This window comes from Dasypus novemcinctus, chromosome 26 (genome assembly GCF_030445035.2).
Source record: "Dasypus novemcinctus isolate mDasNov1 chromosome 26, mDasNov1.1.hap2, whole genome shotgun sequence".
NCBI lineage: Eukaryota > Metazoa > Chordata > Mammalia > Cingulata > Dasypodidae > Dasypus > Dasypus novemcinctus.
In genome coordinates, this window is record NC_080698.1 from 23157791 (window position 1) to 23184600 (window position 26810).

The window sequence follows — 26810 nt, forward strand, 5'->3', positions numbered from 1 at the left end:
GTGAGCCTTGACATCAGCACATCTGACCACTGTGTGTTCTTACCACCTCCATCCCCTTTGGACCACATACCTTTTCTAACTGATGTCCTTTTTTTCCTCCCCTTTCTGGTTCAGCTCGAGGCTTTTTATTCCATCTTCACCACGGAGCAGCAAGACCACGTCAAGTCGGTGGAGTATCTGAGAAACAACTTTCGACCCCAGCAGCATCTGAATGGCAGGGTGGTGTCGAAGTCCGCTGTCCGGGATGCGTGGAACCCTGACATGACAGACTTCCTGGAAAACCCACTGGGAACAGAGGCCTCTAAAGGTAGATTTGGATTCAGGGTCCTTGCCTAGAGAAGGACTTTCTTTCATAAATTACTTAAAATTCAAAGGAGCTCAAAACCAGCCAAGAATTGGAACTTGGTGTTAAGCGCATATGTTTCTCTGCTAAAAGAAACTTGTCTAGATGATAAATACAAGCAGTTGGAGGGGTAACGTCGGTTAAATAGACACGTTAAAAACTGGCCTTGTGACTAGTAATACATCAGTCATTCTCTCAGCATTTTTACCTTGTAAGTATATCCCTAACTAGTTAATGGCCAAAGAAGGCTTTTTGGTGTTTTCTCCTTCAAGTTCAGGATTTTGTCTCTGAGTTCAAATGGCAGGACCTTTGAATTGCTCCCAGCACCCCAAGTGCACCATTTTCACTAGCACCCATGCCAGGCCAGGATTCCATCTCCAGTTTTCCACCCCCACTGGAAAACACTTCATCTTTTAAAACTATTACTTAACAGTTTAATGCCCATATCTGATGAACATGAGTGTATAATTTCCAGGTATCTTAATCTTTTCCATTTCTACCTCCTCATGTGCAAAGAACATGCACTTTTCTCCCAGGAAACTAGAAAATAAGATCCTGCTCTCACAAGCCTCCCCTCAGGCTCCACGATTTGTCATGATGGCTGCATAGAGCCCAGGGTAGCTCTAAGATTCCAGAAGCATTGAGAGGAATAAAGCTGAGCACAGTTTTAGTGCTTGGAGGGGCGGAAAGCCTAGAAGGCATTTCCTTTTGTTGTGACGAGATGGGTATTTCCCAAGCCAATTGCTCTCATTCTACCAAAATTTGAACTTGGATGTATAGGAAGGGCTTGTGCCATTTGTCATCACTGAAAGTGAACTCTGGTGTTTTTATTGTGGCGAATTACATGGGGAGGTTTTGTTTCAGTAAAAGGGACCAGTTTACTGGCATAGGGACTTTGAAAGAACAGGAGAAATGAGATTATATTTTACAGGACTTGGTGAGATAACTATATTGACAGGTACTTCAGTGACTCGAATGAGCCCATTTTCCAGGCTTGTGTGTTTGAAAAGGAGCCAAATGAAGAGGAAAGGGAATTTTAAGAATGTGATCATTTCCTTCCTTTCTCTGATTTTGAGTACAGCGAGGGGAGCCTAGCCTAACCAGGTCCCTTGATTAAGAGTTGGGAGTCAAGTAGTTTGAGGCTGACATTTTGTCAAGGGCATTGTTTATTAGCTGGGAACAATTGGAGGATTAAAAAGCTCACACCTGTGAAATATCTGAGGTTGGACTGGCTTAAAAAACTTCACTTGAGCTCATTGTTTTTTACCTAGCTAAAAATAAATATGACAACGGAACTGGGAGGCTTTTGCCCAAAAGAACTTGCTTGGAAAAAGCAGGCTCTTAAGGATTGGCTATTTGGTGCAAGGTGTATACCGAAGACAGGTGGGGTCGGAGGAATTTATATCACAAATGAGCATAAAATCTGGTAATTCAGAATTGCTAAGGTTTTGACAATTACAAAGCTCTTCCCTGAAAAACAGGCTGAGCATACGCTATATCGGCTGTGCAGAGAGAATGCTTGGCCCTTATTATCCGAGAAAGTTAGAGCAAACAATGGTTTCCATTAGATTAGATTGTCAATGTGGGAAAGCTCTTCCATTGAATGGGCTTCCTTAGGTTTTGAGCAGAGCCGTGGACCTCTCCTTCAATAGGGAGAGTCAGTTCTTCATTCTACAAGGTTTGTTTCAATTATCAAAGTATCCATTGCTGAATCTTAAGATATATGAATATGAAAATATTTGGTGAACTTTCTGGAGGCAAAGAGCTCTAGGTGCAGTCCTGTTTGTGTTGTTCAGTTATTATTGGAGTGTGCAACATATACATCGAAAAGGATACCCGTAGCACATGCACGATTTGAATTTTCACAGACTGAGTATACCTCCGTAACACCACCCAGCTCAAGAACCTATCCTTACCAGCTCCCCAAGAGTACTCCTTTCCCCCTTCCCAACGGTAACCACTAGCATAAGTGAGCTTTGCCAGTTTCTAAATTTCATATAAACCGAATTATCCGACATGTACTCTTTTGTATTCTTTTATGTCTTCTTCCTTTTGTTCTACATTGCTTTTGAGAGTCATCTTTGCTGTTGCGTGTAGTTGTAGTTTTTTCTCACTGCCAAATTCCATTGTGTGACTAAACCTGAATTTATCCACTCCATTGTACGTGAATATGTGGATTATTTTCAAAATTCCTGAACATGCCTTTTCATGAACATTTGGACACATTTCTATTGGGTATATACCTACAAGTACAATGGTGCCATCACAGAGTATACATATGTTCAGATGTTGGTTTCCGAAAGTGGTTGTATATACCTCTTTACACTTCCACCAGCAGTGTGGAAGTCTCCTATTTTTTTTCCGAAGGTTACGAGTGATTGAACTCAAGACCTTATACGTGGAAAGCAGATGCTTAACCACTGAGCTACACCCACTCCCCTAAAGCTCTTTTTTAAAGGCATAATGTATACACCATAACGTTTAGCCTAATGTTTTCAATGTTTGTCGTTGTTGGAGCATGTATCAGAACTTCATTCCTTTTCCTGACTGAATAATATTCCATTATATGGCTGTACCACCTTTTGTTTATCCATTCATCCATTGATGGACATTCAAGTGTGGTCACTTTTTGGCTATTGTGAAACATGCTGCTATGAACATTCCTGTGCAAGTGTGTGTAGATAATATAGACATACCTTTTCAATTCACTTGGATATAGGAATGAAATTGTTGGGTCATATGCTAACTCTTGTCTTCTATTTTGAGGAACTGCCAAACTGTTTTCCAAAGCAGCTACACCATTCTACATTCCTCTCAGCAGTGTATGAGACTTCTAATTACTCCACACACTTGCCAACACTTGTTATTGTACATCAGTTCCATTTTACCCATACTAGTGGGTGGAAAGTGGTATCTCATCTTGGTTTTGATTTGTTTCCCTAATGACAAACGATGTCCCTATTTATTCATTTATTTATTTTTATCATTTTTTTAGGAGGTACCAGGTATTGAACCCAAGACCTTGTACATGGGAATGAGGTGCTAAACCACTGACATATACCTGCTCCCACCTATTTTTTTATTAAAGATTCGTTTTATTTATTTGCGCCCCCCCCCCACCTCATTGTTTGTGCTTGCTGTCTACTCTGTGTCTATTTATTGTGTGCTCTCTGTGTCTGCTGATCTTCTCTTTAGGAGGCACCAGGAACCGAACCTGGGACCTTCCATGTGGGAGAGAGGTGCTCAATCACTTGAGGCAACTCAGCTCCCTGGTTTGTTGTGTCTCATTGTCTTTCCTTTTTGTGTTTCTTTGTTGCATCATCTTGTTGCATCAGCTTGCCGCCCCTACCCATCACACCAGCCCGCTGTCTTGCTCATCTTTGTGGTAGGCGGGAGCTCAGTTGTTTGAGCCACATCTGCTTCCCCTCTATTTACTTTTAAATGTGCATAGGACCATGTTTCACATGACAAAAAATGTGTTCCTTTTATTTTCCCCTGAGGAAACCCAAGCAGTTTAACAACATTATAGGGTGAAGCCAAACAGAGATGCTGAGAATCTTTAGGAATCCTTAGATTCTTGACCTTAGAGATATAATCAGTTAAACCAGTGCAAGAGAAGAATAGTCCTCCCTTTGCCAATCTTCTGCACAAACAAGATAAAAAGAAGGGTGGTGTTCTGAAATTGTCAGACAACTCAAAAATAACTAAGCCTACCTGACTGGCATCATTCTGTTTCTGACCAATATTAGAAGATTTCACTGTCTAGGAGAGCTATGGTATTGGGCATGGAGTTATGCTGCAGAAGAAAGAAAAATAAATTAAAGACCTAGGGCTGGGGTCATTAAATGTCTTTCAGTATAGGACTAGATGGTACATAATTTAGGCTTTGAAGACCATATGGTTTCTTTTTGCAACCACTCAACTCTGCCATTATAGTGTGAGAGCAGTTGTAGACCATATGAGGGGTGAGGATGTGTTCCCATAAAACTTTGTTTACAAGGACAGGTAGCAGGCTGGATTTGGCTTGGGAACCACAGTTTGTTAACCTGTGCTCTAGGGGAGTTGCTCATACTAAGATGGGGAAACCTAACCATACACTCGACTTAAGATAAATGTCTTCTATCTTAAAAATGGTAACAGCCATGACTATGAAGGTGTCTTTGGTTGCTTCTGCTTTTCCATTTGACCACAAGACCCTAGGACCAACGAGAGGTTCATGAACTTGATCACCAACCAGTTACCAGTTCACCTTAACACATGATCATCTTTCATACCAGAGATCCAGAGATGTAAGCAGAGAAGCCGAGCCTCAGTTAACTGAAGGTGGTGTCCTCCCCCGCCCCCCATGCACTGGATTGCCATCAGTAACTGGTGCTCATTGAACAGCACAGTGGTAGACGCCTGAGTTAATGCACCCCCAGAGGAAAAGACCCCTTCCTGCCCTTCCATCAGGATGATCGGACGTACTGGAATAGGGAAAACAGAACCAAGGCTTTCCTTGCCAAGCATGAGCGGCAAGGCCGTGTTAGACACCAAAAGAAAGGTGAAGGTCCTCTTAATATCGTATCGTTGCTGAGGAAAGACTTATCATGGATGTCATCCATAAGAAATATAAAGCTTTAGTTCCAGTAAATGGAAACAATATGTAGTCTCATTCGATTGCTTAAGGGACATCCAAGGCAGTGCTTTGCCCTTTGTCGGTAAATAACTTGGACAGGCTTTAGGATTTAATGGGCTGTCATTTTAGTTATTCTGCAACACATCCCAAGCACATGGAAGAGCATTCAATGATTAAGAGCTGAATACTGTCTATTGTGAAGACTTTTGGAACAGTGAAAGGAGGAAAATAACTTTCCTTCCAACAACATGAAACATATGGTTTATTAATTTAACAAAACCTGTTCAAACCACAGTGGAATCAAAACCACTTGATCTGATAATTTGATTTGATGGCTTAATTAAAGTGACACCGTATAATGTAATAAAAGCAAAGGAAACGGAGAGGACGTGGGGCTGCTGAAGTTATCCTCCTTTCTCCTAAGCCCTGTTTTTTTTTGAGAATGGTTTTGAGTCTGCTAATGGGAGGGATCTCTATTTTAGCCACATTTTCACTGCTAAAGATTGCTTTCTGTTTTGGTTAAAAGCACGGCTGAAGGACAACTATCACTTGTGTGAGAATGCCTAAGTATTTTTAAAATAAAATCTGAATACATTGAGCAAAAAGCATCATGCGTTCCACCCAAATTAACAAACAAACAAGTAAATCCATGATTGCTTTAGAAAGAACGTTGACATCGAAATCATGGTTTTCTGCTATTTTTGGAGAAAATATTAGGGCAGTTCTATATTCAGTTTAATCACTTCCACTCACCAGATTAATAAGCTGGATGCTTTATCTTATTAAAAAAGGCTCCAATATGAACACTTAATTCTTTCATAGGCAGCTGCCCTCCCTGAAACTGAAAAAAGTTATCTTGTTACGTTTAGAAACTTTCAGTACAGGAGCTGCCTTGCTAAGAAAAACGTATTTTTTGGTGCTATAGAGAGCTTTTCACCCCTTCATTTAAAAATAACCGTCGTTGGCCATCATTTTTTAAAACTTGGGAGCAATTAGAGAGAAGGCAAAAAATAGGACTGTTTAGGTTCTCTCATACCTTTGAAAGTTAGGTCGTGTTCTATCAAACATTTTTAAATGCTCAGACATCTCATGACTACTGTAATTTTATGTAAATAGTAAGTGTTGGTGTAAGTTGCCTTTGATTGGTTGACATAACGTTAATGTGTTGTAGACATTTAATGAAGCATTAATGACTTTTGCTTCAGGTTTCATAGCCAGTGAATTTCTTTTCATGTGTCAAACGTTTATCTTCATCAACCTTTGAGATGCTTGTTGGCTCTAGGAGCCATGCATGAAGCATGAAATGGTTTAAAAAAACTACTCAGGGTTTTTGTCTGCCATCTTCTTCCATTCATATATGTTTTATTTAATCCTCAAAACATCTTCTGCCAGGATTCGCTTTTCATTCATCAAATATTTATTGAGCATCTACTATGAAAAAGTTCTAGGTGCTGGAAACAGGTGAGCCAGGGTACCTTGGAGTTTCCTAGTGGGGAGAAATAAATAAATAAGTCAACCGATAATGTGGCTGCCTGTTGTTCTGAAGAAAATCATATGGGGTGTGTGCTAAGAGGGGTGGAGAGGACAGGCAGTGAGGAAGAGGTCCTCCTGGGACAGGACTGGTGATGATAAGGAGCCAGCCCTGCTGGAACCTGAATGGGAAGGGCATTTGCAAAGGCTCAGAGGCACTGGACTAGCCTGGAGCAAGTTAACACGGTGGAGGGGGGTATTACAGGAAAGAGATATATCTCGGTTAAGGTTGTCTTCTTACAGCAGTGAGAAGGTTTTAGGCAGGACCAGGGAATGATTTTAACAGGTTCTGAAAGCTCTCACTCTGGCTCTTCTGCAGGAATGTTTGCAGAGGACCTGGGGTGGAATCAGCAAGATGCAGAAGGCTGGTAGAAATATTCCAGGCAGGATGGCAGTGGTTGGATGAGGCTGGTGGTGGTGGAGGTAGAAGTGATCTTTTAGGGCTGAACTGTGGAGTAGAGCCTCTGCAATTTACTAAGACTTTGGAGGGAGGGTTGGGGTGGTGGATGAACAGAGAAAAACAGTAGTTCCATTTCCCTTTAACAAATGAGGAGTCTGAGGCTCAAGAGAAGATTAAGGGACTTGTCCAGAGGCTCTCTGGCAGGCAGGGGTAGGGTGTGCTGTGAGGCAGATGCTCTTGTGTCAAAGCGTAGTGTTCTTTTCATTTCCCAAGGCAACGCCAGCTTCAGAATGAACCCACATGTGGCAGCCTCTTTGTTTTCAATGTCATCAGGTAGAAGGAAGGCCCAGAATAAAGGAGCTTTAAAGCTAAACACATTTGTGGGATTGGGCCCTCTTGTCTTCCTAGAAACAATCCCTGCGCTCGGTCTTCATCTGCTTGGTTTGGTTCTGGCGTGCTGAGGGCACAGGCTCCTGAGGTCCAGGTCATGGGGTGAGTCCATGTGAGGGCTACAGTGCCCGCACGATCTGGACAACAGGGCCTTCTAGGCCACAGATCGTGAGCATCCCTGAATCGATCATGCCTAGCATGGTGCTCGGCACACAGGAGGTGTATAGCCATTGCTGAATGAATGAATGAATAAATGAATGAATGAATGGATGAATGAATGATGACATAATGTAAGGCAGCCAGGAAGAATATAGACTTGGGAGTTGAGCCAACCTCGATTCAAATCCCAAACCAACCATTTACTCTTACGTGACTTGACTCAGATTAATAGCTAAGCCTCAGTTTTCTTGTCTGTATTGAGATGATGTATGGAAAGTATAGCACAGGGCCTGGTGTATGGCAAGTAATCTAGAAATGGCTGTACCCTGTGGTCCGTAGACCCTGAGTGGCTTCTTTGAATGCTCAGGACAAGCTCTTCTATGTGATGGGATTCCTGGAGAACACATTCAGCGTAAGAGGATGGAGCTGTCTTCCTGGAAGTAGTGTGAAGCCAGCATGTTTGAACTTGATAAAATTCTTCTGATGAAATCCACAACTCCAAACCTAGTCCATACATCTTGTCGCCTGCCCAGCCCCTTCTGGCACTTTGACTCCCTTGGTGCATCCTTCACTCAGCCAACCACCCCCTCCCAGCAGCCTGCCCCTTGTGCCCACACAGCTCAGTTCAGGAGTCCCTTCCCCAGAGATGTTTGCTTACTATCTTGGATGGACCACTTGCTACGACCCTGTCAGGACAGCTGTACCTTCTGTACCTTTCCCTTATAGCACTGAGCACGGTTGGATTTTTCCATTCCTTTATATGACTTTTTTTTTTAATACCTAACTCTTCCATTACTCCTTAAGCTCCAGGAGGGATGTGACTGTCTGGGTTGTTGTTACTGAGGAAGAGGTACTGTGCTTACTGTTGGCTCCTCAGTAAATATTGGATTGGATTGGGTAGGTGTGTGGGTGGATGGATGGATGGATGGATGGAGCGAGCCAACCCAACCATCCAGTGTGGCCAATGATAAAAGATTCTTCCCACAAGTTCTGGCATAGTTGGGGCATCTGTGATCTAGCCCAGGCTGGGTGCTCTTACTGGGGGCACAGCCAGGCATTTGGGTAGGATTCCATGCCACTCCTGTACCTGAAGTCAGCAACGCTTTTGGGATTGGAAATCCATTTTCCTCTCTGTCCATCAGCAACCTTGACTGGAAGCATTCATTTCAAAAACATCATAGAAAGAAGGCTTTCCTCTCTGTCCCAAGGAACAGCTGCTGCATCATACCTAAAAGCAGAGAATGGCGGCACTATGTCAGGATACTCCTAGACAGAAGGGCTGCTCTTGTTTGGGAGCTGATGAGCTGATTCTGGTGACCAGCAACTGGGGCCATTTGTTGTTTCACATTTTATAAATATTACCCAATTACTTAGTCATCTCTGTCCCCAGGCAGGTAGGCAGAGTTTGATCTTCAAGGCCAACATAGCAACCCTCCTATGGCATCTTCTTTTCTTTACTCACTAGAAAAGTCCTTCCTGACACTGGGTTTATTTGTGTGGGCACCATGGTGGTGCCCAGATGGTGTGAACAACAATCTGGAAATTAATAAAGGCCAACAGCTTCCTTCCTTCCAGAGTGACACACTTCGCCTTTCTTTGGCTAACTAGCATCTGCAGCCTGGGAAGCGCGAGGCTCCTAGAGGTTTGCCTGCATTTCCTTGGACCTGCAGGAGGAAGATAGCTGGAGGCAGATTATTTATCTTTCCCATCCTTCCTCCTGATTGTTCCTCAAACAACCATGGGTGAGTTGAGGTGGTTTTTCTTCAGGTACAAGGAACATGGACTTTCCCATTGCATGAGAAACGTGCTCCCTACCCCAGCCCCTGAGGTCTGAAAATCAAAGAACATCTGTAAAGGCACAAAAGTGGAGAGCCCAAGTCAAGTGCTCTTAAGTCATCTTTCTCCTCTTTGCTTCCCAGCACCACCAGTGGTTGTTAGGGCTGTTGACTTCACTCCTGGGCAGCTCTGTTGACTGGTTTTGGGATTCCAGAGCACTGGCTTAGACCAAAATGACTATTGTGGCTCTCATATTTCAAATTTGTGCCTGTGTTGAGAAGGAGCTATCTCTGCTCTCTCTCTGTCTGACACTAAATGCTAATAGGTACTATCAAATGCATGGAACTGCTTGGTTTCTGTGCTTCTGGGCTGGCACCAGGAAGGGCTTCCCAGAGGAGAGGAACCTTCTCAGGGGAAGTGTGCTGACTATTTAAAACTGTTGTCTCTCACTAGCCAGCCGGGAAGCCAAAGCTCCTCAAAGCATATGGACCCACATACAGGAGGCAGCCAAGAGGCCATGGCGCCCAGGTCCTGCCCCTGTGATGAATAGGTGGTTTCCAACTGGTGCCCACTAGGGGGCGCTGCCGTACATGGCCTGGTCTCCCATCTCTCCGTGCCAATGGAAAGCTCCTAGTTTTCCTCCTGTGTCCTGTTGACCAAGCCCAGGCAGGGCTCCCTGAAGGTTAGTTCCTAGACGTGGGAGACCCTGAAACCACAATATTTAAGGCCTTCTTTACCAAATAACTAGTTGGCACAGATTCCACATGTTGGACAGTGTGGGCACGGGGAATGAGGTGATGGGAATCCAAAAAATGGAGCTCTTTCTACAGCCCTTCTGCCAGAACTGGGGACAAATAAGAGAGGCAGGTCAGCAAGAATGAGCAGAGACCCGAAGCTAATAAGCTGAATATCAGGCAGAGCCAGGGCACGCCCTTCAAGTGTGGTAGATACAGAGCCCAGCTGATACCTACGTCCAAGAGGAAAATTATTTTAAGGACCTAATGGTAAACAAATGAGGACACCTTAACCTACTGGATTATAATCACCTAAAAGCAATTTTCAAATAATAGCCTTGCTAAGCTATCAGTGTGAGTCACTGATTGAACTCTCTATATGTCAATTGGCATCACTCAGAAAGACTCCTCATGGGATCTTAGCTCTCGGAAGGTGTGTAGGTAAGTCTCTTGTTGCTGGAGGCAGCCTGAGGGCTGGACTTGAACCAACCCAGCCGTTTCTTCATAATGACGGGGATTGTAACATCAGTTCAGCAGTTGGGTAGAGGAGAGCAGGGCAGAGGATCCCCAACTACAATACAGGGGCTCTGGGCATTTGCCACCCTAGATGTACCACTTGATCTCTGGTACAGACCCTCATTTGGAGCCCACGAACTAGAGCAAGGCAAGGGAGAAGGCAGAGGGTAAGAGGTGCCAAGTGTAAAGGATGCGGTGCTCAATTAAGTGGGACGGGTCCACTTTGCTCTTTGGGCAGGAAGTTGCAACATCTTAAAGTCAAAGGGGAGGGAAGGGCCCTAGGGTAAATAGACTCCAACCTTCCCCCCCAGTGTCCAGGGAGCAGCTATTGTCAAGTAGAGCTGGGAAGACGCAGCCTTCTGAACTTTGCCTCCTTTAGAGCTTAGCCGAACAATGCTACTTCCTGTTCAGGGACAGACACCTCCCACAGCCTTTAGCTCCCAGAGGAAGAGGGATATTATGTGGAAAAAAGGCTCCGAGGAGGTAGGAGGGCTCAGGAGTAACTTCATGTGGGAAAGTCAAAACCGCATCCTTGGAGGACAGATGAATTGAATTTCTGCCTCTCTTCCCAGACTCTGTGGCTACGGCTGCTGCTTTCTGAGCTGGAAGCTCTGTTACACGCACATCAGAGGAACATGAGGGGTTAAGAGTTTGCACATTTGCTGTCTTCCATGGTAATTGCCACACAGAGCACGTAATAGCCAGTGGTTTGCTGAGAAACTGAATTGCAGGTCAGGACTTGTTCCTGGGAATGGAGGAGGTGCCATTGGGCGGTGAAGAAAGAAAGCCTGTGGGTTCCAAGTTGCATCCGTTAGGGCACCATAGATGTAAAGCTGGAAAGTTATCCTGTGGTGCCTGGACGAACTTGACAGCGATTGTGCACCAGCATCTCCCACGTCATGAGGAAGTGATGGTCCAGCAGAGTCTGGCCATGGACTTGGACTTGCCCAGCTCTGACACCTACTAGCTCTGACCCGTAGTCTTAGCCACCCTCCTCCTTATTCTTTGCTTGCCAGCCATGCAGGCTTTCTTTCCCATTTTCCTAGTGCAGGGCCTTTGCACAAGCTGTTCGTTCTGTCAGACCATCCAAGCCTCCTTCCCTCCTGCTCACCCTGCACACACCTGCTCACAGTTCACACCTCTGCTCAGGAAGGCTTTCCTAGCCAATCCCCAAGTCTAGGTCAGGGTCCCTTATTAAACCCTTTTACAGAATTACCTTATTCTTCTTATGAAAAGCTTGTAGTTTTATACATTCCTTAACACTGTGGGTCTTTAAACGTTTTTGTGTCTTGGACTCTTAGCCACCTGATGCATCTTCTAGACCTTGTCTCTTATTGACAGTTTTCAATACATAAAATAAAATATGATAGGTTACAAAGGAAACCAATCACCCTCAGATATTATCACAACCTTTTTAAAAAAGATAGACTAATATATGTGCATCTTGAAGGCAATAAATTATAAGACCTAGGTGCGAGTCTAATAACTATTAAAGTTTTGAAATAATGATGTGCATGCACAATAATTTGAGATACTGGCAGCAACTGTATTCTAATAGGAATATATCTGGTTTCTGTTGATGATAGTGTCACCAAGTCCTGCTCACACTACTATGGTTTGACTACATTCAAAATGGAAGGGAATGCTAAATTTGAGCTAGAAATGAATGAAAATTAAAATACATTTTTCCCCCTCCAAGTTCATGGATTCTGTGAATTCTTTTGAGAGTCCTGAGGCGCTCCAGTTAGGGGGATTACATGATTGGTGTCTCTCTCCCCCCTAGTAGGCTGTATTCTCCAGGAGATCAGGCACCATGTCCACTTCTGCTCACCTTTATCTTCAGTTCCTGGCAAACGCCCTCACATACAGCAGGTGCTCCATCAATATTTAGTGCTGGAGCATCAGAGGGGGAGAAGGGAGCATGAAGGAAGCTTTTGGTGCCAAGGATTGCCGGCCCGCTGCCAAGAAGCCGCTGACCCGCAGCGGCGGTGGTCGCACAGAGCGACCGTGGGGGCGGTTTCCAGCCTTTAAACCCTTTGGACAACCCGCCTGGCATCTGGGTGGAGCCACCGCAGCTGCCGCCGCACAGGTGGAAGTGGGGCCACGTGGACCGGACCTGCAGCCGGGTTCTGGTTCTGACTCCTCCTCCCACTCCATGTCCTTGGCCTCTGGACCCCAGCATCCTCTTCTTTTGTGGGGGAGGATAATTGAACCCTCTCCCGGGGTGGCTGCAGGGATCGTCTGCCCTGCGTGCGCCAGCCTGGTCCACAGTGTGCGCTCGGCAGCTGGCGGCTCCAACCGGACCCCAGTGGGTTGCTGGAAATCTACCAGCTGCCGGAGCTGGGGTCCCGCCTGGGCTCCCCCCGCACCACCTCCCCCCCTCCCCGGCCAGATGTGGCGCCCCCACCTGTGCAGCCGGCCTTTTGCCAGCCCGTGTAGGAGGCTGTGGAAGTCCTTGCCACCGCAGGGCACCACGACTCCGGGTTTGAAGTCCTACCTGGGCTGCTGCGAGGGATTTAGTGTTTACCTGGGCCTCTTTGATACAGCCCTTCAAAAAGAGAAAGCCTGCCCCGAGGCCCTTTCTTTGGAAATTTCCCCTAAAGAACTTGACTTTCCAGGGTTCTTGAGCTGAGCTGGGGCGATAAATGACAAGCTCTCAGGCAGTCTGCGAGCTCGGTTCCACCTGAGCGGTCCCTTCTGCCCTTAAAAGGAGGTCGCCTTCCTGCGGTCCGCCAGGCAGGTCCCCCCAGAGACGTCGTCTCCCCAGCGGGCCTCGCCTGTCTCCTTGGCCCCCCCACCGTGTGGTCTATGACGTCATAGCTCCTAGCCTCGTTCCCTACCCACCCCCCAGGCAGCAGTTTCATCTGGGCGGACAAGCACCGTGAAATAGTGAAGCTGAACCAAATTGCTTTGTTTGAGCAGCGCTCTCTCTTTGACTCCTCCTGATCAATATTTGGCCTGTTGCCTCAGGTGTGAAACTCAGCCCTGGAGGAGGATCCCGGCTAGGGGAGGCTCCCGGGAGAGGCCACAAGCTCCAAGTCGGTTGGAAGCTACAGTGACTTTCAGGCCGAGTCTATCACATCAGTTTATATCTAAAACCCGATTTGAAGAGGCTGGGAGGTGGGGGGCCCTACCATTTGCCTGTGGAACAACTGAGAAAATGTCCTTGACATTGATTTAGAATCAGAGGACTTTGGGTACTCTGCTAGAAGCCTCTTCATTATTTAACGAAGCCTGGGATCATAATTAAAGGTGATTCAGAGTAAAGACAGAAATTCTCAGAGCTGGCAATAAGCATCATCCTAGATGCCTGTGAAAAGCAATCAGACACCAGTGGGGACGTAATCAGGCCCCTGAGAAGGGAAAGGCTGATGTCAGAAGCATCTCATAGGGGCTGTTTGTTTAGAGAGCCAGTGCTGTGCCTCCCGCATGGTTAAAAGGCTTCGATTGTGTGCAAAAAGCTACATCAAGAAGTGTGGCCGATTCCCTGTGCTAGATGCCATTTATGATGGCCCTGTCAATGGAAAGAACCATGCCAAGTATTGGGCACCTACGGTGTGCCTACAGCAGTACAGCTGGTGCTTTTTGTAGACCAGTGGAAAGCTCACATGCCCTTGTAGGCCAGGCAGCTGGGAGTGAAGTGGGTTGGGTAAAGGCAATAGGGAGTGGTGGGGACTGTGTCCAATGTGAGCACACACTCGCAGTCTGAAGGGGACAGCTGCTCTGTAATTCTGCTGACCACTGCCATGTGTGGATGCAGGCCTATTAGAAATCCAGATTTATGGGTAAAATACACAGATTTTTAAAAATACTGTGTGGCCCTCGGTATACGTTGGGCCTGTGGCCCACAACATTTGCCTTAGCCACAGTATTCCCTGAGCGGAAGGAACTGGCAGGCACTCAGGGCCCCATTTTACAGATGAGAACTCCAGGGTCTGTTTGCCTCTCACTGCAATGCCCACACTTGCTTTACTACAGCAGCTCTTCCAACCTGTCCCACAAGACGCCTTAGCACTGCCTTTCTTTGATACTTGGGTTGGGTTTTTTCCCTCCCTATTTCACCACATCATTGCCAACAACTGTTTTCTTGGATTTTGAAAGATGTTTTGTTTGAAAGCAGGTTTTCTGCCCCTTAAAAAGCCAGCAAAGCCTGCTGTGGGAGGTGTCATCTGCAGGGGGTCTGCTCGCCTCCCCCCCCCCCCCCCCCCAGTCTCCTCGGGGAAGGGCTGAGTCTGGACTGCAAGAGGAGCTCACCCAAAACAGCGGCTCTGAAGCCCCTCGGGACGCTGTGTGCAGCCTCTGCAGCCTCAGCATCGTGTCACCCTGAGCGACGTTCAGTCAGAGATGGGAACGTCTTAGCAGCCCTGTGTGAGGGGCACGACACCGCCCCTCGTCCACACCATGAAATTTGAGCCCCTGCCCAGGGCATTCGTGAAAGCGCTCTCCGCATCGCACAGAGGGGCGCAGGCTGTGAGCACGTGGGGCCCTAAGTGCTGGGGGTGGGGGCAGAGGAGCTCCGGGAGCAGGGGCCCCCACCAGCCTGAGACCTCAAACGGGATGTTTAGGCCGAATCTTCAAGGGGGCTGGGGTGGGGGCTGGCCAGAGGTGAGTCAGCCAGGGGGACAAGGGAGAGAGCTGAGGTTGGCGACACGGGCCTGTGGAGCCTGCGGTAAGGCTGAGGGTTCTTCAAGTCCTTGTCCAACCAACCTGCCGTTCTTTCATCACACATTTTATTGGGCTCAAATCCGTGCCAGGAACTGTTGTAACACCAAGGATAACATAATGAACGAGACAGGAAAAGTGCCACTTTTGTGGCATTTACATTCTTGGGGGGAGATTGATTGTAAACAGGTAGTAACTGAAGACAGTACTGCCATGCCAGGTGGGGAGGAGTGCTAAGAAGAATCTAAGGTCTGTGAAGGAGTGGGTGGGCCTGCGGGTTTGTGCTGAGGGGCAGACCTCAGTAGGAAGAATGGAGCTGCAGTTGATGCACGTGTTTCCAAACGTTTGGCCTCCCTTTACCTTCTAAGAGGTTTGGGATCAGGAAACCGTTGGTCCCCGGGCCAAATCCCATCACCACCAGCGATGGTTCATTCGTGAACTAAGAATGGTTTTTATATTTTTAAACAGTTGGAAGAAAATCAAAAGAACGACATTTTGTGATACACGAAATTGAAATTCCCGTGTCCGTAAATAAATGTATATCAGTCCACGCCACACCCGTTCCTTGACATACAGTCTGTACTGCGAGAGGTGAGTTGTTGCAGCAGGGACCGCAGGCCTACAAAGCTGAAGATATTTGCTCTCTGGCCCTTTGTAGGAAAAGCTAGTGCTATACTCTGTGCTCTAGTACTCTGCGCTCTAGTACTCTGCGCTCTAGTACTCTGCAAATGCCTCCTCCAAATCAGGTCCACTGTGCCCTCCAACACCCTCGCTCTCCAGGGAAGTGGCAGAAGGAGAGCAAAAGAGGAATTTCCCTTCAGCCTGCTCTTCCCGTCACCAGGCAGGGGCTCCTCAGCCTGCAAATCCCCGGCCTGGCGCTATTCTGCCGAGCCGTTTGGGACAAACACGGACTTTGGGAGAAACCATTCCCGCACAGAATTCCCTTCCTGGCTGCTGGTCCTGCTGGCAGGAGGCCAGGCCTGCCCCTGTTGCGCGCTTAATGCAATAGTTTCTAGTACACTGTACCTTCATTCAAAGCAGTGATACCAAGCTCTATTTTTTGACAGGGAAATATATCCATAACTTAGTAAAAAAAAATTCTTTTTAATCCAGTTATAGTACCACAACTTATAGCCCGTTTGCATCAAATTTCATGTGCATCCTTTTAGAAGTGTATGAAGTCGTATCTGGATTTGGACCCCGAGAATGTTAACGATGGCTCGCTCTCTCTAGGTGCTGGGATTAGGGGTGATCTTTAAAAAATTTTATTCTTCTTACATTTTTGTAAGACTGAGTTTCTCTTAAAACAAACATGAATCATCTTAATCAACAAAGAAAAACCTAGCTATTTTAATTTTGAAAAATAAGTAAGAATGGTTGCATCTGTACGTGGGTGATGGAATTATTTATGTGGCAGTGATGTAACTGTGAGAGAGAAATGCAGCCCCATGCGGCCCACCACTAATTGGAGCAAGGGAGTGATGGCTTCAGATTAAGGGAGGTAAAAAAGAACGGGGTAGGAGTTGGTATTTGGAAAGCTTGCATGTAGATCCCCCGCCCCCCAACCCCGCACGCGGTCTCCTGGAAGTTACTGACGGAGCTGGGGTAGTTAAAAACAGTGTGTTGGCGCCACCTCGTGCCCGCACTCCGCCACTGCGCCCCTCGCCTCCGGGCAAGCCTCCCTTCAGATGCTTTGTTTGATGTCCCAGCCCTGGAGGCCTGTAGGAGGAGGCAGTGCCCCCCGGGGTTCCACTGGGGCAGTGGGAAGGCCTCATTGATTTATTCCTTCCTTCCTGTCTCCGCCGCACCAAGCGAACCTCTCTAACTGAGCCGTGGTTTGGCAGTTGAGGAGCCAAAGGATGCCTCGCTGGCAAAACCCATCTCAAAACCCATCTCCGCTTTTTTCCAGCAGCCGGGTCCGAGCTGCTCCTAAGCCATCTCCGCCTGGGGACTTGGGATTGGAAATAAGGGAGTCTGGGCCCGTGGCTGGCCTCGTGGCAGACCCCCGCAGGTCAGAGCCAGCCCTCGCCTGCCACTGCGCCCCTTCCGCCCTGCTGCTCCATCGCCCTCACCCTCTCCCACCCCTTCTCAACCCGGCAGCAGGCCTCAGTTTCCCCTTTTAAATCTGAGCTCTGCCTCTGCCCGTGCCCCTTACATCCGCTGCCCCCTGCCTGATCTCCAGGCAGCTGCCTCCCCGCAGGTTTCCCCCCCTACCCCACCCCTGGCTCCCTGGGGCCTTCTGCACCCCGGAGCTTTCTAATCCACAAACCCGATCCTGTCTGTCTCTGGCTGCGCCTTCCCAGGGGCTCCCCAGGGCTGTAGGATGAAGACCGGAATTACAGCTGGCCTCCCGCTGCCTGCCCTTGTTCCCGTGCCTTCCTCCGGCCCCACTAGCTCTCTGCCTCTGGCTATCCCTCTGCCTGCCCTTGACTCCCACCTGGCCAATCCCATGCACCCGGCCGTTCTCAGGGACAGGTCCCTTCTTCGGGGAAGTCTTTCCTGGACCCCACCGCCTCCATCAAAGCCGCCTGCGATGTGCTTGAAAAGCACCACTGAGCCACCCTGCCCTGGTGCTCGTGTCGGCTACACCCCTGGGCTGCTCTGGTGCATTGCCACCCCCCTTCTGAGGAGCAGGGGTCCTCAGTGGGGGACAGTTTTGCCGCCAGGGAACATTCGGCCATGTGTGACAACGGTTTTTGGTTGTTTCCAATGGGGTGGGCGTGGGAAGGACACCCCTGGCATCTAGTGGACGGGGTCCAGGGCGGCCACTGAACCTGCAGTGCCGAGGACGGCACCTCAGCCGAGAGCTGTTTGGCCCAAAAGGTCAGGAGTGCTGAGGTCGAGAAACCCCGCTCTAGCCCATGGCCTCAGCACCGGGCACTGCCGAGAAAGGACACGTGTGGAGCCCAGAATATCGCTGTTAAGACTGATTGGGTGTTCTCGACGCTGATAGTTTGTACATACTTGGATCCACTGTGTCCCTTAAAACCAGCCAGCTGCGAGGAATAAAAAGATGAATTAGCCCCACCTTTCCTTATACCCCTTATCAGGACAATTGCATGGGTGCTGCTGGCCCAGAGAAATTCATCCCTTTTTTGTGTGTCTTTGATTTAAAATCATTGAAAGTCCTTTTAAATTGCATTTATTTACACTTAGATCAGTTTATGATGACATTTCATCCACAATTTTAGTTATTTGGGACATTCCACAAGTCAGATGGTCTAGATGCTTCAAAAAATTCATCATTTAAGGGAAAAAAAGGTAGAGTAAAAGAAGCTAAATGCAGTGTGTGATCCGGGAGAGGGGGCGCAGCTGTAAACAACCCTTGGAGGACACTTGGGAAACTTGAATATGTACTAGGCATGAGATAATATTAATGAGTTACTGTTTATTTGCTTAAGTCTGAAAATAGAATTAAGGGCTATGTAGAAGAATGGTCTTATTCTTAGAAGACGCAGGGCTTAGTATTTAGGGCGAACTGTCAGGGTAGCTGCAACTTGCACTCAGTGCTGCAGAGAAACAAGTGTGTGTGTAACAGATGGGAGGAAACTTTAACAGCAGGTAAACAGAGGTGAAGGGAGTATGGGTGTTCCCTACACTGCTATTTCAGCTTTCCCACGTTGGCGTTTTCGCAAAGGCAGAGCGAGCGCCTGGCCGGCTGCCGTGCGGGAGCCCCCTGAGGTTGCCTCTGTGTCCTCAGTTTGCAGCTCGCCGCCCATTCACATGAAGGTGCAGCCCCTGAACCGGACAGCCCTGCAGGTGTCCTGGAGCCAGCCGGAGACCATCTACCACCCGCCCATCATGAACTACGTGATCTCCTACAGCTGGACCAAGAACGAGGATGAGAAGGAGAAGACGTTTACCAAGGACAGCGACAAGGACTTGGTAAAGCCCCCCCCTTCTGCGTTAGGGTCCCCGCCGCCTCATTGGGAGCGGAGGCCCACACCCCCACCCCTTGGGCAGGCCCTCTGCACGAGCCGTCTGTGCACTGTTCCACCCTGCAGGCTGCCCAGCGAGGGTGGGCACCGCCGTGGGCGAGGGGCGGTGCCCTGGGCTCGACTGTGAACAGTGGGCAGAGACTTCCAGGGGTGGGGGGCCCTCCTGACGTGTGACCACAGCAAGCTAGGTAATTTCTTGGTAAACAGGGGCCTTCAAAACTAGGTGCCTTTTCTTTCTTAAACAGAAAGCCTTCTTTAGCGCTTTTCATCTGCTGTTGTTTTATTGTAAATATTAAATGAGGTATGCAAATGTGGGACAGGTCCTAGCACCTAGTAAGCACTGTATGTTCTTTTATATAGCTATTGATAGCAATAACTGTTAATGTTATTACTCCTCCTCTTGCTCCTCCTACTACTTTCACTACCACTATCCAGTTTTCCACCACACCCTTTTGTCTCACTTCATCACCTCACACATTCCCATTACCTGCTTGACTCCTGTGCTCGTGTCATTTTTGATCACTGTGCTTAGAGAAAGGCCTTCTGAACAGATGTTTTTAGAAGCCATCTTCTTCCCTCATAAAAGCACACTCGCCAGTGAACTCTTTAAGTCTTTGCACAGAATTCAAACTGACACATTTGGGTTTGAAAGCCTGCCTTTATTGTTAATCAAAGGAAGGTTTTAGAATAATGAAGCCCATAATTGTATATGCACATGAAAAATGTGATAGCAATGAGTGGGATTTTTAATGACTGTTATCACTTTTTTTCCCTCCCAATACAGAGTCCTTGGGGCCCATTCAATCAGTTATAGAATAATACTTTTCCATATTCCTTTAGATGAAGATTCTTTTACTTCATTTCCATTTGTGTTTTCAATTTCCCCACTAGACATTGTTATCTGGGTCACATTAGGGGATGATGAGCCTCATGAAATCAGAGAGGAATCTGTTGAAAGGCACCCAAGGTTGTGATGTATTCTAACCTTTCCCTGGTCACGACTGGAAGTCCGTCAGGGACTCTCTCCCTCTGAAGTAAAGATGGCTTGCATTAATCAGCAAAAACCAGCTAGGCGCTTGGGCGGTTTCTGGTTCTAAGTGGAAAATAATTAAACATGCAAAGATGAATAGATACAGGCTTCAAGCGAATTCTAATAAATCCCCACATAGATAGAGGGAAGATTTTGTTCCAAACAGAAGATGGGGTCAGAGGTTTAGCGAATGAGGCATAAATTAGTTTCAGAGAAAGAGAAAGATGTAGGGGAAAACATGCTTTGACAGCAAGTTCTTTTATATAAGAATTTCTAAGAGTGGTTATTTTCTTTGGGGACACACAAAATTAATTTTCTTAATTTTTCAAGAAGTCAAGACTGCTGACTTTGTGACAACAAAGCTGTTCTCTAACTTACGGTTATCGTGGTCCAAAAACCTAGAAGGAATACTTAGCATTTATGCCATGTGTCCCAGTGTCTCTCTCCCTTCTGTGTCTTCACTCTACCTGTGGGGCAGGTTGGTTCACCTGCCCTTTCCAAAAGAGATGGATGAGGCGGAAAGTTAAGTGATGTGGCCCTTGATCCTCCCCCCCCCACCCCCACCCCGGGTGCTATTTGCTAGGCTCCAGCAGCAGGTATGTTCTATAACTTTTTTAATGCCAATTCAGAGGATTTCAGTTGCTATATCAGGAGAACCCACTCGGTGGTTAAGCTCACAGTGCTGGGTTTTGTACTTTGTCCAGAACACACGTTGATGATAAGATATTTAAATTAGGAAGAGACTTTTTGAAAAATCCCTTGCATTTGTTGTTTGTTTCTTCAGAAAGCAAGTCCTGCCCATTTTTAGTTTTTTTTTCTCATTTTTAAGGACTCTTGGAATAAAGCATTGAGGAGTAGGGATCTGAGTCAGGCTGTTGACTATTTTAGTTTCTAGCTGCTAAAACAAATACCGTGCTCTGGGTTGGCTTAAACAATGGAAATTGACTGACTCACAGTTTTGAGATTAGAAGAAGTTTGAAATCAAGGCATCCGCAAGACGATGCTTTTTCCCAAAGACTGTCGCATTCTGGGGCTGGCGGCTGGGAACCCTTGGCCTTTGACTTTCTGTCACATATCAGCACGTGTGATGATATCTTCTGGCTTTTCCGGAGTCCCTTGACTTGCAGTGTCTGGCTGCTCCCCATGGTTTCCCCCATGTCCTGTTTCCTTGGTGTCTAAGGACTTCAGCCGAGTTGGATCAGGGCCCACCCTCATGTAGCTTGGGCACCCCTCAACTAAGAGCACCTTCAAAGGTCCTGCTTACAAATGGGCTCACGCCCAGAGAACCCGGAGTTGGGACCTGGACATGGGGGGCACAGTTATTTCCAGGAAACAGCCAGAGGGTAAATATTTTAGTCTTTGGGCATCACATGGGCTCTGCCACAACCAGTCGGCTCTGCTGCTGGAGGATGAAGGCAGCCACAGACAACAAGTAAAAGATTGGGTGTGGCTGTGTCCCCATAAGACTATTTACCAGAACAGGAGGGCCACTGTACCTGCAGGCTGTGGCATCTTTCCTGTTGCTTGGCTTGCTCTGTCTATGACCAAGCTCTGCCTGGCCTGTGACAAGCAGTTCTCCCAAGACCCCTGTGAGGTAGCTGTTCCTCCACCTGTTTTAAGTTGAAGGCAACAGAGGCTGAAAGACTTGGGGCATATGTCTTGGAAACCCCCAGCTGGTGGCTTGACATGTCTGACCTCTTCTTTATTTCCCCCCGTATTATCCAGTGGTCAAGACACAGTAAGGGCTTTTTTTTTTTAAGATTTTCATTTTTTCATTTATTTCTCTCCCCTTCCTCTCCCCCCTCCCCCCCCCCCCCCCCAGCTGTCTGCTCTCTGTGTCCACTCGCTGTATATTCTTCTGTGTCTGCTTGTATTCTCGTCAGTGGCACCGGGAATCTGTCTCTTTTTTGTTGTGTCATCTTGCTGCATCAGCTCTCCGTGTGTGCGGCGCTACTCCCGGGCAGGCTGCACTTGTTTTGCACAGGGCGGCTCTCCTTTCGGGGCGCGCTCCTTGCACATGGGGCTCCCCTACGCAGGGGACACCCCTGCGTGTCATGGCATTCCTTGTGCGCATCAGCACTGCGCGTGGGCCAGCTTCATGGGTTAGGAGGCCCTGGGTTTGAACCCTGGACCTCCCATGTGGTAGGCAGACGCCCTATCCATTGAGCCAAATCTGCTTCACCACAGCAAGTGCTTTAAACTCCAAAGAAACGGACATGCAGATTTATTGTTGAGGTTCTAAACTCGGCATGGCTGTAGAAATTCAACATGCTTGGGAATTCTAGAGTCCATTTGGATAAATAACTAATTTATAAAATACAGCGGGTAGGACAGAAGTCCAAGCTTGTAAGTATAACGAAGGCTGAAGACACAGTCAAAGCTGTATTCAAGAGCAGGAGTCAGAGAATGCTTTTGTAGGTCTCTTAGCCCGCACACCTCACTGTGGAGGAAAGATCCCCAGGCATGGTTATTTTGAACACTCCCTCCTCACGAAGTGAACAGTTGGTCCCTGGGGATATGTCACATCTGCCTGGCTTGGCCGTGGCCTCGGGTCTGGCTTTGGGATGCCGGGGATGTGTGAACCTTCAGAACCACCTCACTGCCTTTTCTCTCCTCGCCTGCAGAAAGCCACCATCAGCCACGTCTCACCGGATAGCCTTTACCTGTTCCGAGTCCAGGCCGTGTGTCGCAACGACATGCGCAGTGATTTCAGCCAGACGATGCTCTTCCAAGGTGAGGCCCGTTCCTCTCCTCTTGCCTCGGGCACCCCCCGGCCTCTTGCCTGTTGATGCCCTGACTTTTCTGCTGTTACAATGCTTGTGCAAAGGAGAACAAGCTAGAATTGGTGAGGGGTTTTAAACCACACACTGTGATTTAGGACTTTTAGGTTAGCGGCCTCATAGATCAAAAGCAGCAAGGAGGAACAAGGCATTGATTTTTTTTTTCCTTTTTGATTTTTTTGTTTCTTTTTGGTTTTTCTTTTCCACCTGTGGGGATCATAGTTTTTGGACCGTTCACTCATTTGTTGTCTAATACCATGTCCCCAAACCATCCCAAGACGTGTTGTTGATATCCTGTGGGTTTCCAGCATGGTTCACTTAGCGGCCCTCTCATGGACTGGAACTCTTAAAGCAAAGAAAGCTGCCCCTTCAGACCTGTGAGCCACTCAAACAAGCCCTGCTCAGGGCTTCCTTGAGCTTCCCGGGATGTATAAATATGTTCCTGCTGACCTAGGACTGGTAGAAAGTTCCAGGGTCAGGACAAGGGTGAAACAAATGAGGCATTCAGCCTGGGCACAAAATTTAAGAGGCTGCCAAATAATCATGATAAATCATATTTTAATGGAAAAAATTTTAATGAAAGTCAGGGCAAAAAAATTTGTGAACAAAACATCAGAATTTTAAAAAGATAGGACTTACTCTGCCTTACTCGCTCTACTCCAACTCCTGCTCTCGTCTCAGTAAAAACTTGACTTAGAAAATCAGGCAGCCAGCCTGTGGGCCATTGTCTGCCAGCCTGAGGCTTCCTAAGTGCCCCCACCAGCTCAGGGCAGGGGCCGGGGTGCTGGCCATTTGGAGGGCCTCCCTGAGCTGGCTCTTTTTGCCTCCCTGGATCTCAGTTTTTCCATCTGTAAAATGAGAAACCTACACAGCAGGCTGGGAGTTCTTAATCTTTTTGAGTCATGGATCTGCCAAAGGCATTGGCCCTTTTTCCCTACAGTTTCAAGGACCTGATAAAGCGTGCAGGCCATGGACCAGTCATCACCTGGAAACATGAGAAATACACATTCATGGGCCCCTCCCGGCCGGACCGAATCGGTGTCTCTGTGGTGGGGCCAGGAATCCGAGTGCTCCCAGGACAGCCCCGTGCCTGGCGGGCACATCCAGGCCTTCCTGGCTGAGCACCGGGCTCTGGGGTGGGTTTGAATCCTGGCTGCTACTTAGCGGCCATGCAACTCCAAGAATGTTTCTTAACTTCTCTGAGCTGCAGTTTCCCAATCAGAAAAACGGTGGTAATAATAACGCTGACCCAATCTCACAGAGTCCTTGTAGGATCCCTTGCGAGTCGTGCATGTTAAGTAATTAGCATGGAGCTTGGCACTGAGTCTTTACACCCCCTGAGTATTAGGTTGGATTGAAAAAGAGAGAAATGATGAACCCAGGGTGGGGCAACCTCCCACCTGAGCATCCACTCCAGCTTTACGATTCTGCATGGACTATGTAAATAAACATTCTTTGCTAATGTGCATGGCAACCTCATCATCCCCTTTTAACTGATTGAAACAAGCAGAGCTGCGTTGTTTCATATAGAAATCATGCTCGCTACGTCCCCCTGTGGCCTGAGCCTCTCGGCCCCTTTCCCTTGGCTGAGGCGGGCCAGCGGGCCAGGTTTGTCCCGGCCAGGAAGCCGGGGTGGAGCCGGCCAAGGCTGTGGCTCTGGAACTGTGGAAACACAAATTGTGATTCGGCCCCCTGCGTGTTCCCACCAAGGGCCTGGAACCTGCAGAACTGCCCTGCCAGCCTAATAGGCCCCCGAGCCCCCTGGCTCCTGCATCAGCTTAGAAAAATTAAGTGTTTGGAATGTCATGTAATTAAAAAAGGCCTTGTCAGCTATAAATTCAAAGCACAGCATGTTGAACAGGTCTGTTCTCAGTGATTTGATGAACGTTGCCAACATCTCCTTTGTCTACAGACTTTGTTCCCAGGTGGACATGAGTTTACTCGTCGTATATGCTGGTGTCCAGCCTCTATTTTGATCAAAGAGCACGGATCCTTCACCCATCGCCACTGTGGCTTTAGCATCTTCCCTTCCACATCCAGCGGGCAGTATAAAAACTAAATCTTATCAAGGAAAGCTGGCTGAATTTTTGGTGAGCCAGCTATGAGTTTATAAGCAGTATTTAAGCCAATTTACAGAATTGATCAGCTATGAGGACTTAAGTTTTAAAAAAGAACCAAAAAAAAAAAAAGCCTAGAGAATTCCATGGAAGCCTTGCTCAGAGTAATTAGATTTTTCAGGGATAAAACTTACTTGTGATTTGGGAGCATGAGGCAGACAGGTAGATTATTTACCTTATTATGGTAAACATAACAATATGTATATTATATATAACATAACAATAGTATGTTTTCTTAATATAACATATGACAACAAATATTTTGTATTTATCCTATTATGGTAAACAAAACAACAATAATGTCTAGCATTATTTGTAGACCGGGTCAGAGTTACAAAGCATTTGCACATAAATTATCGCCTCTGAACCCCCTGCTGTGGCAGCTTTTACAAATGGGGAAGTGAAGCTCAGACAGATCAGAGAAATTGCCAAAGATTCTTTGGCTACTGAGCGGACCCCAGTTTTCTGATTCCAAAGCCCTGCCATTTATTACACAGCAACAGTTCACCCCAAAGTGTAAATATTACCCACCAACCTCAAGCCTTCAACAAAAGGATAAAAAGATTGATGACAAAGTGTTCAGAGCCTCTGTGCTCATTCTCAGGAGTCATGGAAAATGGGGGTAATATGAGCTTTTCCTTCATGCCACATACTCACTCAGCAGCTGGTTTTTAAATAAATAAATAAAGCACGTAAAAAAGGAGACCAATTATATTCTAATGCAGTTGTCAAAATATTTTAAACAAACTTGTGACGAGGTAATACATAATATGCTTTCTTATTACAGTATTAAACAACAGGTAGTGGCTCTGTTAACTGTGATTCCTGCCTGAGCAGTGATGAACATAAATGATATTCCCAGAGAGCTGTGATGACTACAAGGTGGTAGGAATGTGCCTTTAATCAGAGACAAAGTCACAGGTCCTGCTAATACCACTGAGAGTTGATGTTTACCTCCTCGGTGAAAAGAGTGTGATGAAAATGCAGCTGTAATTTTTTCCCCATCCCTGAATTCCATTAGGTCCTTGGACCCAGGATCAGAAAACCAGACCCAAAATGTCCTGTAGAAACTTGGCAGGGACCAGGACACTAGCTAACCCAGGTGGAGCTCCCTCGAGATGAGTGAGAAGCAGGCACACTCATGGAGAGGCTGTTTGGTTTGTTGACTTTAATTAGAGCCTTTTTTGAGGGGTAGGGAAAAAAGGTCTCAAGGGAACTTCTGTTCCAGGTCTTAAAGGGAGGTGTGTGTGACTGCCTCAGGCAGTGAAGTATTGATTGTTGAGCAGCTAAGTGATGGAGGGAGGATATATTTAGTCCCAAGCTGGGAGCTGTGCTGTTTGCTTCCAACTGCCTTATTTGACCTAGAATCTAAACGGCGGTATTGACTTCGAGGTCACCTGTTCTCTGCGTTTGCGTCTGTAAATTTCACTTTGCAATTAGGCAAACTGAAGATACGGTTAGGTCAGGGGTTGCCAACTCAGGTGCCCACGGGGCCAGGCAAGAAGCACTTACAAATGAGGAGGGGAGCACTCTCAGTGGGATATTGGAGAGCCTGTGCCCACCCACCACCCCAGCAGTTTGGTGCCCTACAGGAAGGTGAGCCAGATGGGTGATTTTCCCTGATAAGCAGAAAATTGGGAGTTTTAGATAAAAGCTACTGTTTACAATGCTGGCAGCAAATTCACCTTTTTTTTTTCCCTAAAGCATGCAGGCCAAACAAAACAGTATGCAGGTCATTTGCCACTTCTAGTTTAGATAAAAACCACAGCAGGTACAGTTATTTTGGTAATTCGCATTTCTTGCTAGAAAAAAGTGCC

General features: G+C 47.2%; 1 protein-coding gene across 4 annotated transcripts in view; it reads left to right on the plus strand.

Moving 5' to 3' along the window:
* PTPRG (protein tyrosine phosphatase receptor type G) overlaps window positions 1-26810 on the plus strand; it is a 698663-nt gene that overhangs the window by 564964 nt on the left and 106889 nt on the right. For all 4 annotated transcript variants that reach the window (XM_058288185.2, XM_058288182.1, XM_058288184.2 and 1 more), the window contains exons 8-10: window positions 115-307; window positions 18829-19013; window positions 22721-22829. In XM_058288185.2, coding sequence (XP_058144168.1) covers window positions 115-307; window positions 18829-19013; window positions 22721-22829 — 487 coding nt within the window. The remainder of the gene's footprint in view (window positions 1-114; window positions 308-18828; window positions 19014-22720; window positions 22830-26810) is intronic.